The following is a 24,632-nucleotide window of genomic DNA, read 5'->3' as shown; positions in this document are numbered from 1 at the left end:
TTGATTTGCAAAATACACTGGCTCTTTGAGAGTAATAAAGTTAGCCAATTACTAGATAATATTTTCCTAATCCTAATCAGTGTGGGAGAACCATGATGAATTTCAAGAATTGCATGTATTAATTTCAACCCTATCTATAAATACCTTTTTTTAAAAAGTACTGGTTTAGTAAAACTAACTGATCTAAGTAGGCATACAGGGGGACATCTCTAAATCAAGAGCCATAACCTTCCTTTTTTGTTGTTCTTCTGATAATCAAAGTATTAGAGGAAACAGCTTTTGTATGATAAAATACCAACTTACTGATCATGGAGGAAAAAATGTTAATACACTCAACCTAGTATATTCAAAAGTCTGGTTAGGACTGCTAGATGCACTGCCAAACCAGACTGTGCAAAAGAGGTATTTTAATCTGCTTAGGTCTCTAAACTGTTGGTATAATGCAGGCCAATAACTCTACTGCAGGAAATCCAGCTGTTTGAGATTGTTGCACAAATAATGCAGTAGCAATAAAGAGTCTTTTTTTCTTCCTCACATGCTGGCCAGAGCTTTTCACTTACCATTGATTTGAAACACTCACTACTGTGCCCAGTATTTTATCTTCATTAAAACAGAAAAAGAGGAACATGTACTGTGGCTTAGAAAAAGCTGTTGCCTGTGGTAGACAGGCCCCCCTTCTGATGAAGCTGGAGAGTGGCGGCAAGTCAAAGGCAGTCATATTTCTGTGTCATTTGACTTGTCTCATGATGAAGCTTTCCCTAACATAGACATAATTTCTTTCAAAAACTAAATTAACCTTCCTGGTCTGTATTTGAAATAACCAGTCTCACCTTTGCTTTGAACTTCTGTGCTCCATTGCTAGGGTTCAGCAACACAGAACAGTTCTGTTAGGAGAGCCATCATGTGAGAGGCATGGTGGAACTCCTTGCTGCAGGTTGTTGTGAATTCCCAAAGATGAATATCATTCAGAAAGCAATTAAACACACTTGTGAAAGGAAAAATCACCTGTATGATGAGATGTAGATACTGCCTCTGAAAATCCCCCAGACACATCCAGGGGAATGGGGCACGAAGGAAGTGCACGACTATGCGTACTCACCCTCCTCCTCCTTACTCTTGTGTGAAGGCACAGTGCTAAAATAAAGGGGGGTCCATAAGGAGGGGGCTGGTTTTGTTATGGTTCCTGTCACCCTCTGCTGCTAGCTGGAGGAGCTGTGGTGGGTCTAGTACCAAGCTCTTTGCAATGGATGGGGGGCTCTTATCCTCCTCCTGCACCCTACAGCTATTCCTTAAGGGATGTTTTCAGATGAACCTTCCATCTTACCTGCAGTCCGATCTGGCATTTTCCATGGCTCAGTGGCTTTCCTCACCTGTAATGAGACTTTCACTGGAGGCTTATTACAATTACATATAGGAGGCAGGATAAAGGGATTTTTTTCTTCTTTCGTGACAGCTTCTTCTTCCTGTTTTTCTTATAGCATTGTGGTTCGAGGCTTTAATTCTCTGGGAGATGGTATACAGTGTGTTTTTCAAACCCTGTACCTTTTGGGTCTAGGATATGGTCTGCTCTGTGACATCATAAAGCTGCTAAAAAGCTATTTTTCTAATTTCTGAATTTAAATTCCCTTCCATTTGTATTGCACAATGTCATCATGATCCAGCTTTGAAGAATACTGTCTTACTTCCATAGGTTATCTTTTCCCATGCTCTTTTTAAAATATTAACATGCAGTTTTAATCCTGTGATGCAGCAACCTTTGTGAGTTGTCTATTTTAACTCAAGACTTCAAATGTAAATGTTGCTTTAACATTACTCGTGGTTATCTCTAATCTCAGAGTCTCATAACAAAATCTGTTGCAGAGTTCATCCTCTTTTGTCTGTGCTTTTAATTTCAAACGTGTTTTGTTGGAAAGTGGCTGATAATACCTGGATTTTTTTTTTAATAATCCCTGCTCTTCTAAAGAACTTAGTGAAGTGTAATATTACCATTCAAATAGGCAGGTGAGAGCCTTGGAGATCGGTAATTTGTACCTTTTCAAAAGCCGCACTGCCTTGCTTTGTCTTGGAATTTATTATGCTTCCCAAGTATAATGTGACATACTGAATAGGGCAGGGGGTGGGGACATTGTCTTCAGCTGACATGCTGTTATCAGCGGGACTGTGTTTCTGGACACAAGATTTTGCAGTCATTGGTTGTCCGAAGAAAGCCTTTCCATCTGAGGATTGGACAAGAAGATGCGTCAATTTGCTGCCCGTCTCCAAGGTACTGGTGATGCTGCCTCCACAAGCTGGCTAACGTCACAGCTCCATCACCCAGCGGGGTGTGGGCTTTTTTCTCCTCTTCTCTGTTTTAATTCTGTATTTGCTTCCTACTGCATTTCTTAATCTGTCTTCTGCCAAATGCTAACAGCATGATATTTTGCAATCATTTAGGTGAATACAAGAAGGACGAACTCCTGGAAGCTGCTAGGTGAGTGCTGCTTAGAATATAAAACATATTTTGGGGGTGGAAGCATGCGAGGAAAAGGGATTTTTAAAATAGTAATGTTTTGTCATTGCCTTTCCATGAAATGCTGCAAGCAAGCCACTTAATTAGCATAAATCTCTTCAGACTTTAGTCTGGTAGAAATGTAAAAGCCTGTTTATGTAATTGAAATCCCCCACTATGGTGGTTATAAGGTTAATATTGAGTTTTTGCTTTAAGCTGCTTAAATCCTCTTCATTGTTTTGTGACTGTTCTTTTTAGGGGCAATTTAAATATTGGAATCTTTCTTTTCTTTTGGTTTTTACTGCTACCGTGGGATATATTTTGAAAATAGGTTTTGTCAGAACAGAGCATAAGGAAGCCTATACACAAGGTGTAAAGTTCAATTGTATATTGCAAAGACGCTTTTCATCCTTCCTTCTGACTGCACAAGACCATTTTATATAGACCGTTAACCCTTCTAAAAAAATTTCTTGGTATCGGTATGTAGTTGTTTCAAATGTTATGGGCCATATGCTATGAAAATATGTTAAATTCAGAGCATTTATTTCGACAAATGGCTTTCAGAGGATCTGTAAAATTAGATAAAGGAAATGCGAGGTTAAGGAGAGAAATTGAGGTGTTTTTGCATGATCTTTTGAGATACATTTAGCTGCAAATTTCGTATTCTTTTCTGTATTTAACCTTGGTTTTGAAATTTCAAAATGCTTGCTAAGAGGCTGGATATCAAAGAGCTCTGCCTTTTTTCCCCCCCTTCCATAATCTTCTCGTTTACAGGAGTGGTAATGAAGAAAAGCTGATGGCTTTATTGACTCCTTTAAATGTGAACTGCCATGCAAGTGATGGGCGTAAGGTAAGTTAATACCTGCTTTATATTTCAGTTGTTCAAGAAAGGCCAATTTAAGCATACTGGTAAACATAAACATATAAAGCAAGAGAGTGTATGGGGGGGTGGAACCTGTGATGCCTTTTCGCCATAAAATAAAATGCTGTTATACTTGACACTGCCAGTTGTGACAGATTATCAGTCAGCAGACATGGATTTTGTGTGTGTCTTTTAAATGTCAAACCCTGGTCTACATGTAAAATGGAACTTTAAGACCCTTTTTAAGAGAAACTAAATGTGCTGTTGCAGATGAATAAAATAACTAAGGGAAGAAAGTTATTATTTGTATTTGAACATTGTCTGGGTGAGGTGGTTGGTATTCAGCTTAGCTCCTAATACACTGCCACGTAGACTGGCACTGTATTGCTGTGCTTAACACCTTCTGCATTTTCTTAAATTTGACATTATTGTTTTGACTTTCTCTGGCAGAGATGTTTGAGTTAAATTAAGAATTAGGCTGAAACTGGAGGAGGAAAGAACATACGGAGTGAGAAGTAGATCCTATGATTTTTGATGTTTCAGACTTCAAGATGATAGTCTGTCTAGACTGTTGGATTTACAAATGTTGCGGGTTTTTTTTGGTTTGGTTTGTTGGTTTTGTTTTTTGACTATGCACCAGAATGTTTTTAATATGCATCTGTTAAAGTCATTCACCTGTAACAATTCATCTCACTTTTGGAGAGAAAAACACAGGAGTGTTTTCTTTTGTAGTTTTCTTTATTTTTGATGCAATGTGTTGGAGCACAGTATAAGCCTCTGCCCATCATGGAGCTGTTGTGGAACAGTGCAGTTCCACTGAAATAAGACAGGCCAGTATATGCTTGCTTTTGACTAAAAGGTATGCTGTTACTGAATATAAAAAATATAGCTCCATTGTACAAAAATTCCTATTTTTATACACATTTTAAAATGTTTCATCAGTTGTAATGTCTGCAATACATACTGTGTGACAGAAAACCCAACCAGTTTTTTGCTTGTTTATGTTTATCACTGATTGAAAGTTGATGCATCTTCCAGGTCTTGAAAACAAATGATTTTTATGAACTGAGGGCAGGCAAATGAGCAAGGGCTTTATTTAATTTGGCAGAGTTGGAACTGATGAAACACTCCCCAGATTTTAAGATTAAACACACTGCCCATATTTCTTGGATTTCCTTTTCTTTTTTTAAGACTTTGCTGTTCAAGTAAAAGTGTATTTAGGTATTAATAGTGCCCTGTGTTATAATTAAACATGGTGTACAGCAGTGCATTACTGAGTAATTGAGCCCCCATCACTGTTGATCTAAGGCCAAATGCAGAGTTACGATTTCTGTCAATAGGGCAAGGAATAAGTCCTTGCGGATATTTTCTTGAACATTTGTCACTTTAAAGTAAAAATTAAAAATAAAAATTACAAAGCTTTTAAAATTCATATTGAGCTAGCAGGAAGAATTTGTGTATTATTGCAGCCTCTGAATTAGTTGGAAAATTTTTGCCCAAAGCTTGGAAAACATATTGCAGTTAAAGCTTGTGAGTGTGGACACTTTGAAAATATGTTTGTGTGTTTGGCTGTCGGTAAGTGTACTGTTTATTGAAACTCTGATTAAGATGGCTTGCCATTGACATTAATTAGCTTTTTTAAAATGATGTCTACCAGATAATTTTTTCTACCGCCACATATGTACAGGCTGTGGAAGGTGAAGTAATGCTGTGTAGCAAGTATGCTATATAACTGTTAAGTATTTCATTTGTAAAGCAAAGCTTTCAGGTCCTGTACTAGCACAAGATCACTTGGGGTTTGATCATTTTAAGCTCTGCTGCAAATAAAGTGAGCTTTTCCGCCTACAGCACAGCATTCTTGTAAGTGAAAGTCTCCACTGGTGTAGCTGCCTCTAGCTGATCTATGGTGACTTACACTAGCTGAGAATTTGTCCATTTTGGAAGTTGCGTTTTGCATTCCTTGACTCTTTTAGTAATTATTTTTTGCAGATCCTCTAAGTATTCAAGCCTCAAACACAGGACAGGGTAAGGCCACAGACAGCGCAGCTCTCAGGGCCAGGAAGCGCAGACTCTGCGGATTGGTCTGAGATTCTCAGCATCATGCTTACTCTGCAGTACAGCTGTACCCACAAACTCTTTCTTCAGTCTGTGCATTCCTGGATTTTCTGAGATGTCCAGCTCTATTCTGATAAGGAAACATTTAGATGTGTGGGTGAAGAAGTTGAGTTCCAGTACTGAATGGGTAGTTATTTTTTCTATATTAGCAGTTGGTGGGGTTTTTTTCCCCCATCATTTGGGGTCCACCTGTATGTAGTTTACTTTTTTTTTCCCCCTGGAGATTTTTTCTGTGTTCCATGCATACTAAAATCTGGAGTTCTATATTTCTCAAACACCACATGTGCTGTGAGGTTGTGCTTTATAGAATGGGTGAAAGGGGTGGAAAACTCTGACAATATCTTGCTGGTTTGAAACCAGCTAAGGTTGGAAATAAAAAAATTTACTGCATTCTGGGTGCTGCTTGTAACCTTTTTGAAAAGTATTGACATCTATAGTCTGATTCCTACTGGACAGGATTCCATGCTTGTAAAACAGTTAAAACTGATGCTGAAAACCATTGCACCATCCGTTTATTTAGAGCAGGCATGTCAAGACAAATAGGAATGAAAACTGAACTTCCTTCTTCCCCTCCATAGTCCCAGTTTAGGTAGATTATGGGCATTGTAGAAATGTCCACATTACTGAAGCTTTTGAGCTGTTGTCTGAAGAGGGAATTTATTCTGTGTGGCTACTCTTGCAGTTAGTTTCTGGAGGGAAAAATGAAGGAGTGTGCAAAACAAAGAGCAATTTTATATGTTAACTAAAGCATTGCTGCATACCAAGGATCATGGTAATTTTTTGGGTTTTGTTTTGATGACCGAGGAAAATCAGCAATAATATCTCAGAAACTATGATTTCGTTGAGATAGGTAGTGATTGATTTTTGTGTGTAAGTACTGGCTTATGTGCCTGTTGAGTATGTATGAGGGCTCAAACAATGAGCTGTATAATGCAGAGCTGTATGGTACAGTGTAAGCAAATGCGTATTACACAAGAGTAAATTTCACAAAACCTGTTTTTTTTTTAACTGTCCTATTTGTTTATTTTTTAAAAACCAATGCTTGAGCTGAAATATAATAGTGATTTTTCATGCCAATTAGTCTTGGTTTGATGTTTGGTTTTTTTTAACAGGAGACTGAGGATTCACAGAATTGTTAGGATGTGGTGTTGTGTGTAGGGCAACATTTACATGTTGGATCACTTCTGTTCACATTGCCTCACAAAGTATTTCCTGTGTCAGAACAGAACTTAGACACAATGTGCAGCACCTGTGTATTGCCAATGGGTCTGAAATTTCTTTGCATCCTGCTTGTGAGCTCTGCTGGTCTCCTTGGTCTTTACGTTATCTATAGAAGTATTGACTTCGAGAAGACAAGCCTATACTGTTGGTGTTAGCAGATGGTACTGAATTTCACACTGTTTATGTGTCTATCTATGTAAAGATATGTAGGCTTTAGAGCCCCTGTTATTTTCCCTCAAATATTTCCCTCTGGGATTGTATTTTTCAAGATTTAGTTACAAGTGAATTTTCAAACAAAATTTTTTTGCTTTTTGAAATCACCAGGTTCTTCTCTGCTGCTGGAAATTAAAGCTGTATTATTCTGTCATGGAAGCTGGATTTCTGACTTGTTGCACACAGTCAGTGCTCACCTAAATCAGTTGCAAGAGACAGGCTTACAATCAAATGTATAATAGTTGCAGGTTGAGTAGAAGCTCTTTGCCCTCTCATTTCTTTCAGAAAGCTGTTGTGAACACTTGAAAGGTGTCTAAGGAAGAAATTGATGTTGCCTCCATTTAAAAAATGCAGAAGTATCTGAGCTGATAAGGAAGCGTTGGTTTCAGCAACTCAGATAAGAACTCTTTTCTACAAGACACTTCCCACATGACTAATAGCTTTCTAAAGTGATCTGCATCCAGCTGATGTGGTAGCTATGAGCAATAGGAAGTTGGGTTTTTGTTTTGAAGTTGGATTTTTGGTTGTACATAATATCCTGCTTCTCTACTGCATTATACATGCTCAGATCATGCTGGTACTAAAATTGTCACTCAAAAACCAGTTTGTTTGGTGCTCTTCTCCAGGTTCATCGCTTGAAGTAGAGCAAATATCTAATATTTTGAGCATTTAGAAGCATAAAAGAGTAATTATCTGAAGAACAAAATGCTTGCTTCATATTTTGAAGTAAAGTTTCTGTTGTAGCTCCATTTTATATTTACATTTTGCATCAACCATATGAAAACCAGAGAATCTAATGGCATTTCCTATGACAGCATGGTCTCAGGTATTAGTTGAACTTGAGGCAGAAGTAGCTACCAGACGGTAGCACAGAATGCAGTTCCACCACAGATACATTGTTTTCCATCCTGCACCTTCCCACCCTGCCTCCTTCCTTAGAAACTACGAATGTATTTCTGCAACAGGTGAGTCAGGGATTCTGGAAACAATACACCTCAGTTTTTCCTAGCACAGGACCATCCAGCACTGTGGATAATGTAGTAATCCTATGGGAAAAAAATTAGGCAATTAATTAAAACACCATTTCTGTCATGCATGTTATCCTACCTCACTTATTTTGCCCTATTGTCTTCTGACTTCTCATGTCCCTTTATTTGTTTATTCCCAGTTTTCAGTCCTTAACAGCTCCCCGTAGCAGTCTTTGGTATTAAGCTTCTGCAATGCCTTTGTTGTTTGCCTTTCGAAGCAAGCTGTAGACATACCTGGATCCAAAATACCAATAACAGGCCTTTTCATTAAAGTTGGTGAGTCATAGGAGACATCCTTGCCTCTTAGGTTTGATTGAGGCTGTTGCTTCAGCCTGTTCTTTCCTGCCATAGGGATGTTAGTCTTTCTTGTGCATGGCATCATTCAGGTTCGTTGGCATGGGGTTCAGATGTAAGAAATCCAAGTCTGAGAAGGTCTGCAATGCAGTGCTGAGTAGCAGCATCCTTGGCCTGAGGTAACCACTGCAAAAGGTCTTGAGAACAAAGTGCCCATTGGCTTTTCTATAGGACATCCCTGATATCAAGTAGCATTCTGTTGGATGAAATTGCAGATTCTTTCTCTTGCTTCCTTTGCTTCTTTCTCTCTATTGAGAGATCAGCCTGTAAACAAAAGGCTGGTAAATAGAAATTGAATTCTAACAAGATCAGGTGAGTTACATCTCCTCTTACTGGGGAGTCTCCAATTTGCTGCTGGTAAGTGAATTTGCCAACCCCTGTTCCAGAACTCTGGTTGTTTGCAGCCTTTTCATGAAAAATCGTGCAGTTGGAAAGAAAATTGGTATACCCTCCAATTTCTGAGTCTGTATGGAGCAATCGATCCACATTTTCACAAGCTTTTCCTTTACCGTTATTAAGCGTACAGACTTGGGCAGAGGTTTAGATTCTCTTGTAATATTCTTGGGTCTGGGAGCTGGGGGTTGAAGAAAAATGCCATGTACTGCAAGATGTGAACACATTGTGTGCTAGTGAAACTGTAAAGCTTCACAATTGTGTTCATTTTTCCTGTGCTATGGAATAAAAATCAAAACTAATATCACTTAAATCTATAGGTCTGTTTGTTCTATACATCTATGTCATAGAGATTATACTCAGTTGGGTATGAAATATATTTTGGAAGAAATTATTTCACATACAATGAAAAACGTTGTTTGAGTGTTGTGAAAATCTACCTTTCTATAGACAAAAGCTGTTTATTTGAGCAAAAGACTTGTGAGCAGATAACTAATGCAAGGCCTTTTTGTCATGCCCAAGGGTATATCTGAATCTCAGTGTGGACTACATGTTTGGGTTTTTTTGTCACGTGTAGTATCTTATCTAGTTTCACAATTTGCATTTCATCTTTCTGAAAGTTTTATGAACTCTTCTGCTGGTATACATTTTTTTTTTGTGTGGTTTGTAAATACAGTCTCTACTCTCAAGGCTTATCTACAACAAAAAAATAAGTCACTCGTGCAAAGGAGAGGAGCAATGGAATCATATAGATTAAAGTTAACTGTGTACCCTTGGTTCAGAATGAGTGCCTTCTCCTTCATTAATCTAATAAAATGAAAAGATTAAAAATTGTTTGTTGTAATGAAATGTCATTTTGTTTTAGAAAAAAGACAGCTCCACAAATCCAAAACAGTCATTTCAGAATAATTGGTTAGACAAGCCCTTGTGCAATCTGCTCACTTGCTGCTTACTAGCATAAATGCCGGTCTGGTTTTGATGAAGTGCTATAAACTCAGTTTCGTGGGTGGGAAATGTGCATATTTGGGGTTCTTCATTTGTGGTCCTGCAAAGATTTGCCAGAAGTTTCATGCTATCTGATTACAGCATTGTGGAACTGCAGTTATCAAAATAAGCGATAACCACACAGGCTGTTAGCTAATGTTTGCTAGTGTAAAGCTGGCCCTGGCTGATGGCTTCTAGACACTGCAGTCTTTGTTGGCACTGATCTTTAGGTGCTTCATGAGACACATATGTATCAAGGTTATATGTAGGGGTGTGAGTGGGCAGATTGGTAAATAGAATCACAGAATGTCCTGGGTTGGATGGGACCTAAAGATCATCAAGTTCTAGCCTTCCTGCCATGGGTAGGGACACCTTTCACTAGACCAGGTCAAATATTTGAGTTAAATATTTGAAATCAAATCCTGCATACAAAATTAAAGGTCTTTTCTGGATTTAGTTAATGATGCACTGTAAAAAAAAAAAAAAGGTGACATTTCCATTATTAAAAGATTACATTATACATATACATTATAAAAAGATTACAAAGCAAGTGTTTTTCATAATGATTATGCTGTCCCCAATGCTGTGCACATAAGAAGAACATTAAAAATGGTCACAACTGTGTTTTAACTTTGAAATACCATTTTATTTGTTAAAAAGATAGTTCCCAGGTTTCATGTGTGTTAGAAAATGTGACAGGTTATGTACTTTCTTATGCTGTGATCCCATCTTACTTCATTGGCCAAGCATGGTCAGAGTGGGTAACACAAGAATCTCTCTGCAGACTTTGTATGGTATAGACGACTTGGCTTAATTTCTATCCGTGGTGTCGCCTAAAACCTTTTATAGCCAAAGATGATACCTGCAGAGTAAAATGTAAAACTGATCTACCTGCTTTTAAGTTTCTTTTATGAAATCTTAAATATTTTCCCCAAATCATTTCAGTGAGTATCCCTTCACCTGTTACTTGAAGTGTAGTCTGTCATGTACACAAATGGAAATTGTGCACCAAAGGACTGGAAAGAAATTGTTTACTCTGTAGTCATTCTCTTTGTATTCTTCTCTAAAATTCAGGAAATCTCACTTGTTAGGTCTTAATCAATGTGTTCTTCAGGAAGCCTTCCAATGTGTTAAAGGCATCGGGGGTTTTTATACCTGAACTGTTTTCCCCTTGATGATTAGCTTCACACAGGAGATGACTTTCTGCATTATGCTGTTACCCATCTACTGTCAAGAGAAAACAAGTCAAACTGGCAGATTTGGGCAGAGCTGCCATGTAATATTTTATGCCCATTAACTAAAAGCTGTGTTCTGGATTTGGCTCTAATGCTCACAGTGCATCCAGAAGCTGAGTACTGACAATACTTCTTCTACTGTGATTTCAAGAGTGGAGCCCTTTCCTTCACAGAGCTTGCTGAGATTACGTTTTGAGTTGAAATGCAGCAGCTTGGACTGTGTGCGTTTGGCTTCTGGATATGGTTGACTATAGTTAATACTCTGTAGGTGATATTTCTGTTCTTGGTGTCACTTGCCTCTCAAAATCCCTGCATGTAAGCATAAGAAGTACTGAGAAGTAAACTGATCTGCTTTGTTGTTGCTTTTTACTTTTGAGTGTGGTAGTGTATTTTGTCATCTCCCTTTGCTGTGACATCATTTAGTTGTACTGTTTCCCATCTCTGCATGCTGTTGTGCAGCCACCTGAGGACCTAACATCCTCTTCCTTATAAACCATTGGTGAGGATTTAGTTAAAAAACCTGTTGAGTACTCATTGTAACCTGTATCAGTTGGCTTACTCTTATGCATGTGCTTGTTGCCTGCTTTAGAAAACCCAAGAGTTCTGAATGTGGAACTTCCCTTAACTGTATTTTACTCTTCCCAAGCAGATTGTGTTTATCCAGATGTTCACTAATTCTGGCTGTTATTATATTGTATTTTTGCTTGTACAGATGTGAAGATTACAGGCCTGTATGTAGTTCCCCAAAACATGCATCAATGACTAGTTTGCAACTTTTGTGTCTTAATGTGCCAAGATAATCTTAAGGGATCACATACCACTAGTAATTCACCTGTATCATTCTCCAGTGCTCTCTTGAGTGAATCCAGGTTGGTCTTGGCAATTTGTTCATGTTCATTTTGATTATGGGGATGATTACCTCTTCTATGCTTAACTTAGTTTCAGACAGATCCTTTGCCAAATTTCTCCATGCTCTGAAATACACACATCCTCACTCACCAGGATCCTGGTACAAGAGTTGTTTCTTCTAAGATGTATACCACACAAAAAGTCCCTTTAGTTCTTCATGTCTTCTTGCCTGTAAGACCTCCATTTTTTGCCCTAGTGTCACCTTACCCCACTGAACTGGCTGGTGCATTTTGTGCTCATGGGGGGTCACAAGAAGTTATATCTGGTTTGAATTCTTTTCACCAGTTACTACTTAAACTGTTTTTGCCTGTTTACTTGCATTTTTACCTCTAAATGACTGGAGTTTGTGGTCCTTGTGTTTTTCTCCAACTTGTAAATTCAGCTTTTTGAATGTCCTCTTCATTCTAGTAAACTCTTTGGGCTTGCTTTTGGTCATACTGGCTTCTTTTACTGTGTGAAGCCTTTCCCAACAGAAGGTGTGCATTAGCAAAGCATATCCAGTACTATCTTCATTAGTAGTTTCTATGCTGTTTGTAAGGACAAAATTCTCTTACCTGCCAATTCTAGCTTATTTTTTAAAACTTGCTATTTTTTTCATATCATCACTTTCAGAAGGTTGGTGCATCATGCTGGATTGTTTTAGCAACCATTTCCCCTGTAAAGAGGTTGAATCTGAGCGTGTTGTAGCTACTATTAAAGACAGCTTCTAGTGAAAGGTTTTGCTTCAGGTGTCACTCGGTACCATCTCAGTAGCTGCATTTACCCTTGTGGCCTTCCTGGCCACTTTCTCTGTAGAGTAGTCACTGATAGCATCCTAACATTTCACCTCTTAGGTCACCCAAAGTCCTTGTGTTTTCTGCCCTTGCTGCCTCTCTGATTTCTCCCAGCGCATCAGTTCTCACTTGCTCATACAACCCCATCATTGACTTCAGAGGTTGTATGGATAATTTAGAGTGATCAATTTAGTTCTAAATGAAGAGAACTGCAAATACTTATGTGCAAGGAGAGATGTATTTACATAACCATTTATAAAAGTATTGTTTAAATTGACTGAGCAGCCAGCAGATGGAGGATAAAAGGGGAAGAAAGTGCCAAAACAGGGTATTGTAATTGATGATGGATGTGTCATTGATGAACAAGAAAATTGAGGTGATTTGATTAGTCTTTTCCAAGTAATATAATATGTGTCTACTGATAAAATAAACTTACTTCTTACAGATGAAATTCTTTAGAATATTCATATTCTAATAACCATAACTTTTCAATTGGAAGTACAAGATAAATTCTCTGCCTTTTTCCCTGTATTTTGCAAGGCTGCTCTTCAAAGGAATGGTAAAACCTATTTGACTAGATTATAAAGTAATTTAATTCTAAAATTTGCAAATTATCACTGTAATGCAAAAAGAGCATTTTGTGTATTTAATTTAATTATTTATATTTCAATTTACATTCCAAAATATAAGGTATAAATATTTATTTCGTACTCAGCACTGGAACTGATAGGCAGTCAATTTGCAAGTGCTGCTCTTAACAGTTTATTCTGACCCCACTTTCAATAAAATGAGTGAAGTGTTGATTGGAAGCCATGTTAGCAGAGAAAGTGGTCAAATTAGTATATTCCTTCTTACAAATGTGAAAATATTATGAACTGAAGCCTGGAAAGTTTCTAGTTGGAAGATGGAGAAGCAAAGTAAATACATAAAGATGAAATAGAAGAAGTAGTAAAAATAACAGGGAAGGTGAAAAGGGAAATAAAAGATTGTTAGATGACTGTAGTAGGAAAAACATTGATGTACATACACACTGGGGAACGAGAGGCTGGAGAGCAGCACTTCAGAAAGGGACCTGCGGGTCCAGGTCATTGGCAAGTTGAACATGGGTCAGCAGTGCTCTGGCAACCAGGAGGGACAATCGCGTCCTGGGGGCATCAGGCACAGCATAGCCAGCCGGGCAAGGCAGGGGATTGTCCTGCTCTGCTCAGCGCTGGGGCAGCCTCTGGTGATTTAGTGTGCATCTTCAGATTGCCAAAAATGGCTTTACTCATCACAGTGACACTGTAAGTAGTTTCTGTGTAGTGTTCTGCCATATCTTTCAAGGCAGCATAGATCTTTCAGTGTTAAATAACATCAGCAGCATTCCCTTAGGAGAAGAGAGTGGATCTTTACTCTAATTTTTCTTTATGTAGCTCAAGCCACTATTCCCTCAGCTGTCAGCATCTATCACCAGAGAAATAGTGTGTACTCCTCTGCTTCTCTGATAATCCATCTCAAAGTTCTTCTCCCTGTGTCATTGAGTGCTGTCAGAGATATACTCTGTGCTTCTAAATCTGGGAAAACTATAAATGCTAATTCATGATGGAAGTCCCAGAATTTCTTTTTCATATTGCTGTTCCATCCCACTGTACCTTCATGATATGCATGTAGAAATGGAAGAGAGTCTTATAAGGATCAGTCTTCTGAGAATACTGTGGTTTGGTGAGGGATGTTGCTCAGTTTTTCTGGCACGTCCTCGGTGGAACTGTTTTGCCAAATGGTGTTTGAGATAACATGCAAATACAGAGGAGGTTCAGGGAAGGGAGGAGGTGTTGCATTTTAGTTCTTGTCTAGTAAGAGGTCAAAGATTGGTAATGCCCCAGTTATGGGATCTGCTGTTTGTGAAATCCTTCAGAGATCAATGGTGTTCCCATTTAAAGATTCAAGTGTCTCTCCCAGACCTTTATGTTTTCCCCCTTAGTGTATGTGTCTAGGTTTGTCTCTGAAAGTAATGGCAGCATCTTGGTATGGAGCAGGTAGGGAGCTAAGCTTCCTAATTAATATCTGGGGAGTGAAGATCCCTTTTATTCCTTTGCCATACCGGCTTTTTCTTGTCAGTCAGATTGGTCTTTACATTTAAAGTTATTGCCAAACACAGTTGCTGCCTTCTGTGTTACAGTATCTCTCTTCTGGCCCTTTAAGCCCTTTTTCTGCCAGGTAGTGATGAGAAGGGCTGGTGGGAGATGTGGTTTGTGGGAGCTGTTCAGTTCGTTTTCCCTGTCATTAGCTGTTAGAAAGCAATACGTGAAATTTGTGAGAGGATGTTTTTCAGAATTTTACTGTTCTAAGCTGTCCAGTTCAACAATCTAATTACTACTGGCTGTGTTCTTGAGATGAAGCAGTTAAATTACTACTGGAAACAGTGGAGTGAGAAATGTCTTCATTGAGCAGTTTGTAATTCTTGTCTTTAGGAATTTTGTTTGTTTGCTTGTTTATTATTTTTTACGTGAGAAGAGTAGTTCAAGCTCTTCATCCCTGTGCTTATTTATCTGTGGAGTTGCAGCTAGCTCATCATCTACAGTCAGCAGTCTGACATTACTTGTTTTTCTGAAGCAGCATCTGTGAGTTTGTCCCTGAAGCATAATTGTCAACCATGAATTTAAATAACTCAGTACTGCTATAAAATGACTGAGGAAGCTGCGTGATTAAGGTGGCTGAAGTTGACAAGGCATGGTGGCTGGTGAACAGCAGCACAGCCCCTTTCCTGCCCATTAAGAGCATAATTCTTCAGTCAGGGTTAGGAAACTTTATTTCTGTAGTACCAAACATGTAAGAGCATTATAGCATGAATATAAAATAATTATTTTGAGTTATTTGAAATATGTGTTTATAGAAGGAAATATTTTTGTATGTAAGTCCAGTCTTGGCACCATACAAGCAAATATCAATAAGCTATTTCCCAAGGAAGCTTCCAACTGCATTGAAAATGAAGGTGTAAGATGGGTGCACTGTTTAAAATTAGAATGCAAGTTGGTATCTGGGCAGCAAAGGAAAAGCCTGATCATTTCCACAGTGGAAAAGTTCAAGAATGTGTCTGCAAGATTGTGGTGTTGTTGCAACTTGTTTTCTTACCCCATTAATCACAATGGTAAAGCGGTGACAGGAGGTACTCCACTTGCATCCGGAATGTCTTCCTGATGTACCCTCATGATTGATGTGGTTCATTTTAGAGATGTCTGTAAGAGAGCAGCATCAAGCACAGACTATTGTGATTGGAAAGAAAGATTCTGTCATAAATAAAGTAGTTTGCTTTGCCAGGAGTCAGGACATCTTTCAAAACAATTTTTTGCAAAACTGTGAAACAAAGGTCCCTTCTATGATTAGAAGCCCCTCTGCTCTTCCCTTCATTCAAAGGCAGCGAAACACTTCTTTGAAGGGAGTTGGTATGGAAAACTACAGAAGTTTGAAGGTATTTTTATTGCTGTTTTCTGAGGGCAGTGTGATCTGATTAGAATAAAGGTTTTGTTTGACCTGTGTTAAATGGGAGTTTGCTACATACCTGCAACTTCCAAATCTAATAAATCTGAAGACAATTATAGATGTGGTATAAAAAACTCACAAATATTAAAGTCTGCATGAAACATTTTAAAATCTCTCCTTCTCTCCCCCTCCCCCTTTTTTTTTTTTTTTTTGGTGTCCTTTGTCAGCAGGATGTTGTAGAAGAGTTAGAAGTAAGCATACAAGTGTCCTTAGGTATTTTTTTGCCAAGTTTTGTTTCCCTCTCAGTGTAAGATGCATATCCCTGTGGGGACCTTCTGAGCATGAGGGTAGCCATACGTCAAGGCCAGAGCTGGCCCTTGAAATCAATGTTCCCTCTTTATTGTGAGAATGACCTTCCTGTAGACAATTAAATTAATTTATGATAATTGTAAATCACTTTATGGTGATGTAAATAAGATGCATGACGAGACATCGTTTATGTAATAAGATTGTTTGTTGATTTTAATAGCCTTCGCGATGGCAACTTGAGAATGAGAGAGACACATTGATTAAGATTTTTATCAGATAGCATTATATAAAGGTTTCAGCAATAGAAAACAAGAGCAGGGACTATTAGTTCTTAAAACAGCTCCTGCAGCTGTTATTAATCATGCAGATAATGCATAATATAAGATGGTTACATAAGATCCCTTGGTTTAAAGTTGCCCTTCATATCTGTAATTTGAATCTGGAAATGAAGCTTTCTTCTGCAGCAATGGCAGCATTACCGTCTTAGAGCTGCTGAAGACTCTTTAGCAAGGTAGGAAGGGAAACGGATGGTGCTTGGAGCTAGCACTCCCACATTGCCTGTGGACAGTTTGTTGAAACCAATTTCCAGACTTTAGCAGAAGCTGCTCAGAGCCTGCAGCACTGGAGATCCCTTGGGGCCCCTTTTGTTTGATGCAGGTGAACAGGGGATGGCAAGTCCAAGGTGGCTGACCTTGAACAGGGGGCATCAAATCAGCTGTTGGTAATGAAGCAGTGTAAAAATACCTAAGGCTCACTCAGAACAGTATCAAACGTAAAAACTGCATTTCTTGTATTCCCAGGCAACACATTATCAAAAAGACCGCAGGCAAAAATACCTGCCTTACTATAAATAGTAGATATGTAGGTTGACAGCGATTGCCATCTTGTGTACAGTGTTGTTCCCTGAAATGCCTAGTACCTGCTTTGGCTCAGTTACAGCTGCCATAAAACTTTCAGATAATATGAGCATCTTGCGTGATGGTCTACTTTACTTAATAAAAATGGAGTTATACTCTTTTTAATTACACTAGCAAGTAAGACAGTATGATTGGCTTGGTAACTGTGAATGTGAGTGTTGGAAGGTAAGTGCCCTCTAGGGATTTTTGTTAGTAGGACTTGCCAAGTTTTGCAGGATATGGGAGGAGGGATTAATTGATAGCTTTATTAAATCTGTTTCCTTAATATTAAGTAATGCATTTGATATACCTTTCAGGTGCAGTAGACATTACTGCTGTTACTGATATTTAGTTTCTACTTACCTGATGCTATATAAATAGCATGTTAATTTTAAGAATCACTCTACTGCCATCATTCACTTGATTTTTTTTTTTTTTTGAGAGCTCATAATATCATATAGTGAGTAGTTCATCTAGCTGTTAGGTACCTAGATTCTGCAATTAGCATACAAGCTTGTAACTCCAGATTACTATTTTTACCTAGTAAATCTGTGGTATTCATGAATGCTCTTTCTCACAAGAAATGGGTTTCTTCTCTAATGAAGTTATTTGGCAAATGCTGGTCTATTAAGCCAAAAAATACAAAGTGCACAGTCCCAACCTGAGTCATAATAGTTTTTCTTTTAATTTTAAAGAGTGAGCAAGACTCTAGTTATATATCTTTATTGAGAACATCTCTCTTAATAATGTTTCATGTGGGTAAAGCATAATTTTGGACGTCTGCCATCATTGTTTTAGAAGTGGCGTGCAGACAAGAATGGATCTAGTTTAATTGTAGTGAGGTTAAATGATCCTGCAATGTTCCAGATACTTAGTGCTTGGCTCCAGTTTCTCACGAGTCTAGACCTTTGAATAGACTTACTTTTCTGTCGTTAATTTCAGATTGATTTCAGGTTTTGTGAGTTACTAATTCAGTTGATAAAACTAGATTTAGTAACCAAACCAAGGCAATTGTCAGAATAAACAGTACTGAAGTATTTACTGCTCGTGTCAATAGCAGCACCATCCTTATCCAGATTTTCATTAGTGTTTATGATATGCAGAAGACAATTTATAGTAGGGACAGATATAAAAAGAATGTAATGCCTCCTGAATCAGTCTAAATCGTTAATTTGTTAGTAGGAGCCTTTAACAGAGTAATAGATCCTCATAATTTGCGTGGTCAAACACTTAAAAGGCTGGACATGTTTGTTGTTTCTAGTATTTTGTAGCTTGGAGACACTCTGGGGATCTTCATGTTAGGAATGTTAGAGGTCCTTATTTTGAGAATAGATAATTCTGAAGACAGGTCTTATGGAAACTTGCATATTTGCTTCCCTAAATTTACTGAGTTACCCAGGTGTTTTTCTAAGAGATGCCCTGTGCTGTCATTTCTGATAGTACAAGCTGTGTTCTCAGTATGATGCACAGGACACTTGGTAGTTGCCCAAGTGGTTGCTCTTCAAAGCAAAGTAGTAAGGTGTTGAGACTTCAGTAAATATAATACAGACGACTCCCAAGTTATGGGCATATTAAATACGCGTTCCTGGAAATCCATACTGTTTATGGATATCTAGTACTGGCTGCTGTATATCACAGATGAGACCATTTGTTTTGATTTTTTTTGTTTTTTAACCTCTTGATAATAGTGAAATGTGGCATCTCCCCTTGTAATACTGTATAATGATGTTTTAATACTGACAGTAGATCTGTACTTGGTATAATACTGTGAGATATGTAAGTTTTCTCATGTTTCAAGCTGCTTTTTGTGTGGGGTTTTACTGTAAGAAAATTATATCACTTGGTTGCATGCAGCAAAATAAATTGCAACAAATATCCCTTTAAAATCCTCTGCTTCTCAGCCTTGGGAAGGAGGAAATAGCATCATCCATTTGTATAAGAAAGCAGTTCCTTCAGGCTGAGACAGCACACAAAATGTGTTTCATAATAAAAAGCTTTTAAAAATAAACTTCAAGGGGAATTACTGTGGTCAATTCAAAACCTTCCAGTTAAAATTCATAAGAGTTAGCCATGGAGAAAGGTGTTATTACTGCTGAAAACCTGTATTTTGCAGGAAACTGCAATCTGCGTACAGTTTGCTCTTTGTGTTACCACAGCACAGTACAGAACACATATGGATACTTTTTTGGTGCAGAGGTGGTGATGATGATTATTTTTAAAATTTAGCTTTAGATTAAGAGGCTGTTATTGCCTTAGGGGTGCCTGTATTCTTACCCACCTTCAGGAACTTTTTTTTTGTTTGACAACAGGAAGGGCTTGCATGTGCTATATATTTGTTAATCACAGAAGGGTGCTGTAACTTATTTTGATGCAATGTGTAAGAGAAACTAAGAGTATTTCAATGGCAGGAGGTACAGGACTTAAAATTGATGTGGCTCCCATTCTTTATCTTCTTTTGTTTTACAGTCCACTCCTTTACACCTAGCAGCTGGCTACAACAGAGTTCGGATAGTCCAGCTTCTGCTTCAGCATGGTGCAGATGTACACGCAAAGGACAAAGGGTATGTAAAATTAATTGATTTATTACCTGTTTGCAGAAGTGGTTTTGTATTAGTCAAGGTAAAGAATTATATCTTTGGTTCACGTTGCAGCATAATCTCAAATAGTTGGCTGAAAATGTGATATTTGCTTCCAAAATCTGAGTGTGCTTCAGATTAGTTGTGATTGCACTTAAGTCTTCTATTTCACCTTTTAATTTTTTTCCAAACTTTGTTCTTTACTTCCATTCACAGGCTACCCTTTGAAATTATGGACTAAGAGCATTATTTTTGGAAAGGAGATGGGGAGAAGATACAAAGGCTTAGTAAAGGATGTGCATTGAAAAAACTATCTATGGTCTCATTATCCTCTTTCATATATATGGATGTAATTCCAAGTAACATCAATAAGGTTCATGCGCTCACAGCTAGTGGTCCTTGTAGATCTATCTTCATTGATGCTGGCAGCAAAAATCAAGACACAGTAGAGGCTAAACTATTCTATTTTAGCAGTAAGGATGGTGGTTATGTAAGATATCAGAAAAGTGCACTGCAGTCAGAAACCTGAGGTGATACATGCTGTGCGTTGCTCTCAGCCATACATTTCTGATCGCTAAGATTATGATTTTCATGATGGCAGGAGAGGAAGGCTTAGTCCTAACATTGTAGAAATTGGGTCCCTGGTTAAAGGCATGGATTTTGTATTCAGAGTCCATAGGAAGCAAGATATTCATATAAGTGTTCCGTCTCCAGTGGCAAACTTGAGGCACTTCCTGTATTTTCATTTTCTGCTGAGTCCAGCCTAGTGTTTAAAGAGATTTTAAATTAACTTCTTAGCTTCTTTGCTTTTTTTTTTTTCCTTTCTCTCCAAAACAGTGTACTTAAGTGCTTAAGTGTACTTAAACTCTTGAAGTATGACTAATTGTAGCTCTTTCATCTGTCCATTTACGCCAATGGCTTTTTAAAACAGAACCGTTGTGAAATGCATAATGAAATATTATGCAAGTCAAAACCCAAAAATACACACAAAAACCCCCCCAAAACCAAAACACACCACACAAAGACTGCCTAAACAGAAAATAGAACAAAATATATCCCCCACCCCGAAACCCCACAAAAAATAAACCACAAGAATCCCACAATAAAGCTCCACATAATACCTATTTGGGCAAATCCAGCATTATTAAGCAAGTTGAAGGTGTTTTACAACTTTCCAGAATTTCAGCATCAGTTGGTCAGAAAATTACTGTGTAGATGCTCTAAGGAGTTTTGAACAATTTGGTTGGAACGTGTGAGAAGTTGTTACGTTGAACTTGAAGTGGGGCTGGAGCAGGAGGAGAAGGAAAGCAAACAAAAGAAAACCTTTCAATACGTACTCTGTACTGACTTTTAAAACAGCCCAAACATATTTAGAAACATCTAACATCCTAGTAAGCTCCCACTTTTTTTTAGTGGCATCACACATTTAGAACCAGTGTGGTGTTTTGTTTTACCTTGCTGTTTCTTATTTATTTATAATTTATAAGTAAATAGGCTATAAATAACTGTCACTTTTCATTTAAGGAGCTAAATTAGGCTACATTGATTTTATAGAACTCTTAGGTTCTCTTCAATGGAGTCAATTCAGAGAAAGTGCTTAGGAGCTGTGCTGTGTTTTCAAAATGGTCACCACTTCTAGTTATTCCCAAAGGGAAGCCTGGCCAAGGAAGCAGCTCTTTCTCCACTGGTCTTTCCTTTCCCTTACAGCTATCATGCTGGAATAGGGAAGGGGAAGGAATGCTGCGACAGTGGCCAGGTGCATTGCTGCAGCGATGGTCTTTGCTGACAGGCCTTGGAAGCCCTCAGTCCTCTGATAGGGACATAATTTTGGAAGGGGGTGGCTTTTTTGTGTGCTCTGTGGAATGGTAGTCTCTGACTCACACGTGCACCCATAAGTTGTAATTAAGAAAAGTAATGATGAAAAAAACTGAAAAATTTCCCCCAAATGAAGTTCCCTCTCCTGTGAACAAATGGTTTGCTGCTTCTGAGAGCATCCACATTAAAATAAGGTTTACTTAATTGCTGTCTACTACTGGCTACTACTTGCTGTCTTAATGCTCTGAGTTGATTTTGCAGTTCTGGGAATTATCCCCTGTATATTTTATAGGCGTTGGGGGTTAATTATGGTTTTCAGTGTATTTTGTGTACTGATTTGTTGAGCCATAACTAGCTTGTCTTGCTTGGCTTGAATTAAATTATTTTTGTCCTCTGCAATAATTGCCCATTTTGCATCTCCTTTTCAATGCATGACTTTTTTATTACATCTTCTGCTTGTGACTGAATCCCTGTTATTTACTTTGCTAGTGTCATTTTTAAGTATGGCCTGCAGTGATATAGCTGTACAAAAATTACAGGGACTCTCTTAAAAGTATCTTGAACAGTTTAATTGGTCGTACTGTAAAAAATGGAGAAAAATCAGGTCATTCCACAGTCTGGAGCAGCAATTTGAGTCTGCTTTCTATGGATATTTGTGCATCTTCATAATATACCCAGGAGTTACGTTAGTGTTATCTGGGGAGTTTTGCCTTTCACATAGCATTTAAAACAGAAGTTCCTATTTAGGCAGAAGCAGAACACCGTTGAGGAAATGGAATGTGGAATGGGACTTTCCTCCCTCCTTAATAGCTTCAAGAAAGATCATGTCAATGCCAGCTAATGCTTATCTTAATGGTAGATTAAACATCTGTGGCCTGTTAAGGCAAAAAAACCCCACAACAAAAAAAACACCTCCAAAAACCAAGCAACAAAACCGCACGTTTTAATGCCACTCTTAAGTAACGTATTGCTTGGGGAAGTCACATTTTCCCATTAGTTTGTAAATCCTAATTTTTAAATACTTTACCATTTAAATATTTTAACTTTAATTTGATCTTTTCATCTCAGTAGGGAGAAAATTGTTCCTCCTTTAAAAATGCTGCTTCAATAAATGTTTCATTTGCTGTCTTCTTCCATGCAGTGGTCTTGTGCCTCTTCATAATGCCTGTTCTTACGGACACTATGAGGTTACAGAGCTGCTGCTTAAGGTAAGCAGAAGGATGGAAAGTAATTACTGTTGATTTAGATGTGTTAGATGAGATATGAACTGTTTACATCTCAGTTTAAAAGCAAGATTTTTTTTTTTCTAGTAATGACAGGTTTAAAACAGCCTACTGTCATTTCGGAAGCCTGCAACTTTAGGTCTTTGTTGAAACCGTATATGTGTTTTCTTCCCCACCTAATTTCTTTGGATTGATAGTAGAGTTTAATTTGAATCTTTCTGTTCAAAAATCAGCTCACACAGAAATTCCATTTTTTTAAGGAGTCAGCAGTAATTTTGTGTATACTGGTATCTTTAATCAATTTTTTTGTGTATGCCTTCATGTACAAGTGATTTGAACCAATTCTTTGGTTGAAATTTTTTTTTTAAATTTGTAAGCTTTTTAAGTTGTTGAACATGATTTCTTGCTAATCCAAGGCTTTTTGTTCTGTGCTAGCATGGTGCCTGTGTGAATGCTATGGACCTGTGGCAATTCACCCCACTGCACGAGGCTGCTTCCAAGAACCGCGTGGAGGTGTGCTCCCTCCTGCTGAGCCACGGCGCCGATCCCACCTTGGTCAACTGCCACGGCAAGAGCGCAGTTGACATGGCTCCAACGCCTGAGCTCAGGGAGAGACTGACCTGTAAGTGTTTCCAGACTGAAAACATTTGTTGGTGGGTGTAAAGGGATGGTTTCCTTCCAGGCTACCTTTCTCAAGCTTCAGAAGTGGCTGCAAAGCAGCAGAGTGGCTGCAGTTGTGCCAGGTGCTTTGGAAGTGTGCAGGTACCTCTGATAGATCTTTTATGATATGGCCTGGTTTTCTGAAGTTTAAAATTATTAAGGCGCTGCTGAATTAGTTACTTTGGGGTTTTTTTATGTTTAAAGTCTAGTTCAGTCACACAGGAGTCTCCATATTGAGTCTCTGTATTGCATTTAGAAACTTACAGAAGATAGGTAGATTCTGTGTGCAACCTTGGAGATGGAAATTCTGTCACCTTCTTTTGTAGTTTTGCAATCCTTTTGCTGTTTACAAACCAGTATTTCAACTCTAATTTTAATTTGTGTGCCTTTGCTTTCCCTCTTCAGGGGATTTGTTTTCTCACTATTTTAAAATGTAAAAGACAATTAAATGAGACATGTATGGAAACAGAGCATTACGAAGTTACAGAAAACTTCTCAAGAATTAGATTCTCAAATATAAATAAGATTTTTATTTTGTCTCTTACCTTTCCAGTACAGCAGAAACCCCCCAGACACTAATAATGTGATCCTGCACTTCTCACAATCACAGCTAGTCAGGTTTTAGTCTGTCAGTATTCTTTGCAGGGGAAGATGGTGAGATCATGTGCACCAGAAAGCTTTGGTCTAGGAGAAAAGAGGAGGGCATTAGTATCTTTTAGGTACTTCTCTACCCTGGGTTCTGTGCTAAAGCTTCTGGCTCTGAGGAAAGTTAATCTAACATTTATTTATATTAACAAGCAAAAAAAAAAGTCAGTTTAAACTTCAGTTTATTTCTGTATTTAGAGTTCCACAAGAACAATGAGGGAAGATTCATGTCCATCAATAGACACTGAAATTTGTAAAGAAATGTGAGGGTGTTGTCAAATTTGACAGTATCTTGATGGGATAGTTTGTATTTGCATCCTAAAATATAATGCTTATTATATTCTTGAGTTGTTTGGTCTTATCCTTTGCGAATAAAGTTACATTATATTTGTTATTTCAAGATTTATTTGTACTTGTGCTTTGAGTAATGCTTTGCTTACAAAGAATTTTGAACCAGACATAAAAACAAAGGTG

General features: G+C 38.0%; 1 protein-coding gene across 1 annotated transcript in view; it reads left to right on the top strand.

Moving 5' to 3' along the window:
* The window catches only part of TNKS (tankyrase), a 131,472-nt gene that overhangs the window by 66,430 nt on the left and 40,410 nt on the right, over positions 1-24,632 (top strand). Inside the window, exons 4-8 of the mRNA XM_085058464.1 lie at positions 2,434-2,470; positions 3,263-3,338; positions 19,706-19,800; positions 22,772-22,838; positions 23,289-23,475. Of these exons, the coding sequence (XP_084914590.1) occupies positions 2,434-2,470; positions 3,263-3,338; positions 19,706-19,800; positions 22,772-22,838; positions 23,289-23,475 (462 nt within the window). The remainder of the gene's footprint in view (positions 1-2,433; positions 2,471-3,262; positions 3,339-19,705; positions 19,801-22,771; positions 22,839-23,288; positions 23,476-24,632) is intronic.

The sequence above is a fragment of the Lichenostomus cassidix genome, chromosome 4, assembly GCF_008360975.1.
Source record: "Lichenostomus cassidix isolate B80296 chromosome 4, HeHo_3.0, whole genome shotgun sequence".
Classification (NCBI taxonomy): Eukaryota; Metazoa; Chordata; class Aves; order Passeriformes; family Meliphagidae; genus Lichenostomus; species Lichenostomus cassidix.
This window is presented reverse-complemented; position numbering and strand designations above follow the sequence as displayed.